This window comes from Buceros rhinoceros, unplaced genomic scaffold, assembly GCF_000710305.1.
Source record: "Buceros rhinoceros silvestris isolate BGI_N320 unplaced genomic scaffold, ASM71030v1 scaffold28741, whole genome shotgun sequence".
Taxonomy (NCBI): domain Eukaryota; kingdom Metazoa; phylum Chordata; class Aves; order Bucerotiformes; family Bucerotidae; genus Buceros; species Buceros rhinoceros.
The window spans coordinates 8,539-10,853 of NW_010395300.1; the positions used below are offsets into that span (position 1 = coordinate 8,539).

Here is a 2,315-nt window from a genome sequence, read left to right on the forward strand (position 1 = left end):
AATGCAGATCCTAGTGCTCCGCTTCCATCCTCCAGAGCTTGTGGCATGTCCCTGGCACACAGCAGCAAGGGCTGGTCAGTCCTTTGCGGGGTGTTGTGGAGGTAAATTGAGAACAGAACTGGAGCGGAGAAAGTGTTCCCTGATGCTTGTTGCTGGTGAGGAAGTTGCTCTTCCAAACCCTGCCATGGGCTCCCTTCAGCTTTTGGAGGAGGAGATGATATTGTCCTGTGGAAGGGGAACGTGTGGCCCAGCTGGAGGGCTCAGAGCAAACTTAACGTTGCGAACAGGTGAACGAGCTGTGGGGCAGGGATGAGCCTGTGAAGAGCAGATTTTGTTGCTGGTCCGGAAGAAGAGCAGGTCTGAGCAAAACCCTTGGGTGTGCTGGTGTTCTTCTGAGACAGCTGTTCTGGAAAGCCAAGTGTAAATCAGACGCATTCCCCAGGCTCTTGGTGTGTATCAAAGTGGCCTCAGCTGTGCCTGTGGCAGCTGTGGCTGGCAGAGTCCTCCCTTGATTGGAGTTTGTCCGTCCAGCAGCACCCGTCTCGTCCTGCTCTGGTGTCGCCTCTGTCCCTCATGCTCGCTCCCACTCGAGGAAAAGCTGCCCCAGCCTGGTGGGGACACTGGTTCCGCACTGTGTGCAGTGCAGATCAAACTGCGCTTTCCTCCTGCTCGGCTGGCCGTCCTCAGCAGGTTTTTTGCGGTGGCCTTAGAAGATGGTGTGTGGCATGAGCCAGTTGTGTTCGATGGATGCTTGATTCCTGGAGAAAGTGACGTGGTGATTGTCCTGCTTGTGCACTTCAGAGGGCGTGTGGTGGGAGGGGGGTTTGCTCTGCCTGCGTGTTACTGGGGGGGTCAGTTTGTAGAGGCATCTGCAGTTCTGCTGTGCTGATCTCAGCTGGTTCCTGGGGTTGTGTACCTCAGCGTCACCACTGGTGCTTGAGGATATCTCCCACCAAAACAGGAGCGAGCTAGACAGGGTGAGGGGACATTAGGAGAGTTAGCTGCTTGTTTTGCTTCAGCTTAAACAAATAGGAGATTCTGTGAGTTCAGCCCTGGTGGCACATGGGTGGCTGTGACTGAAAATGGCCCTGGCTCTGCACTAGCCTGGGAGGTGCTGCCTGTCACTGTCATCGGGTTGGACTGAGCTCGCCTTGCTCTTGACCAGTGTGAAAGGACCAGGGGCTGATCGATTTGGTTTTCATCTCACCTGAATTGAGCCCCGAGATTGATATAAACCTTTCTGTTTGACCGATGCTGCGAGTCCTCCGTAACCCCTCTGGTCTGTTCAGAGAGCCGTCGGCAGCTTCTCTGCCCGGCTGCTGTGTGGAGGGTCCTGCACATGATGGTACGTCTGGCCTGGCCCCGGTGGTGTGGGATGGCAGTGCCCTGTCCAGAGCTGAGGGCTTTTATGTTTTGAGGGCACTGTCTGATCATGAGGGCTGGGTAAAGGGAAGAGCTCGACCCTTGCGCTTTCACCATACGCCGTCTGTCTCTCTGCAGAACATTGTGTCCAAGAACGCGATGCAGTACCGTGGGAATGCCCAGCACGATGCGCAGGAGTTCCTGCTTTGGCTTCTCGACAGAGTGCATGAAGATCTGAACAACACGGTGAATTACAGCGGCGTGCCGCCGCTCAAGGTGAGGCTGCTGCTGGAGAGGAGCTGTAACTTTGCACACAGTCTTTCTTTTTAAATTGGATCTCCCTGTTGGCTTCTCAACTCCCATAGCTCAGAGGGAACAAAAGTGTGGGTTAGAATCCTGTGTGTTCCTGGCCCTGTGAATGTAACTAGCCATTTCACTAAGCTCTGGCAAGTGCTCCCCAGTACAGTGGTTTCTGAGAGGTCCTGTACGGCTCTTCGAGAGCCATGGTTGCCCACATCAGCTGCTGGGAGATCCCTGCCTCTCCTTGAGCCGCTCTAGCTACCTCATTCCCGTGTGACCACCCCTGCAAGCAGAGCCACCAGTTATTTAAAAATCCTGTGACATTTTTCTGGTGGTTTTGGGCAAGGAGGGCACAGATCCAACGGGGGATACTGGAGCCCGCTGGTGTGGTGCACCTCCATGCCTGGGTGCACTTCTAGGCTTTATTATTCTCTTGTAGCCACCGCTGGAAGATGATGTGCTGCTCGAGGGACCACCCTTTCCAATCAGTAGTACCTTTGTGCAGGAACTCTTTCAAGCCCAGTACAGGTACGATGTGTTGTAAATTCTGAGGCATTATTGCACATGTTGGTGACCCCAGTATAACTCTACCCTGGTACTAGCTCCCAGTAGAGTTGAGACTGGTGGTCTGGGGCTAACAGCTGTCTCTGGAG

At 54.4% G+C, this 2,315-nt stretch overlaps 1 protein-coding gene across 1 annotated transcript in view; it reads left to right on the forward strand.

The window, feature by feature from the left end:
* The first annotated feature begins 1,503 nt into the window (after nucleotides 1–1,503).
* USP31 (ubiquitin specific peptidase 31) overlaps nucleotides 1,504–2,315 on the forward strand; it is a 13,073-nt gene continuing 12,261 nt past the window's right edge. Inside the window, exons 1-2 of the mRNA XM_010145510.1 lie at nucleotides 1,504–1,638; nucleotides 2,102–2,190. Of these exons, the coding sequence (XP_010143812.1) occupies nucleotides 1,522–1,638; nucleotides 2,102–2,190 (206 nt within the window). The 5' untranslated portion in view covers nucleotides 1,504–1,521. The remainder of the gene's footprint in view (nucleotides 1,639–2,101; nucleotides 2,191–2,315) is intronic.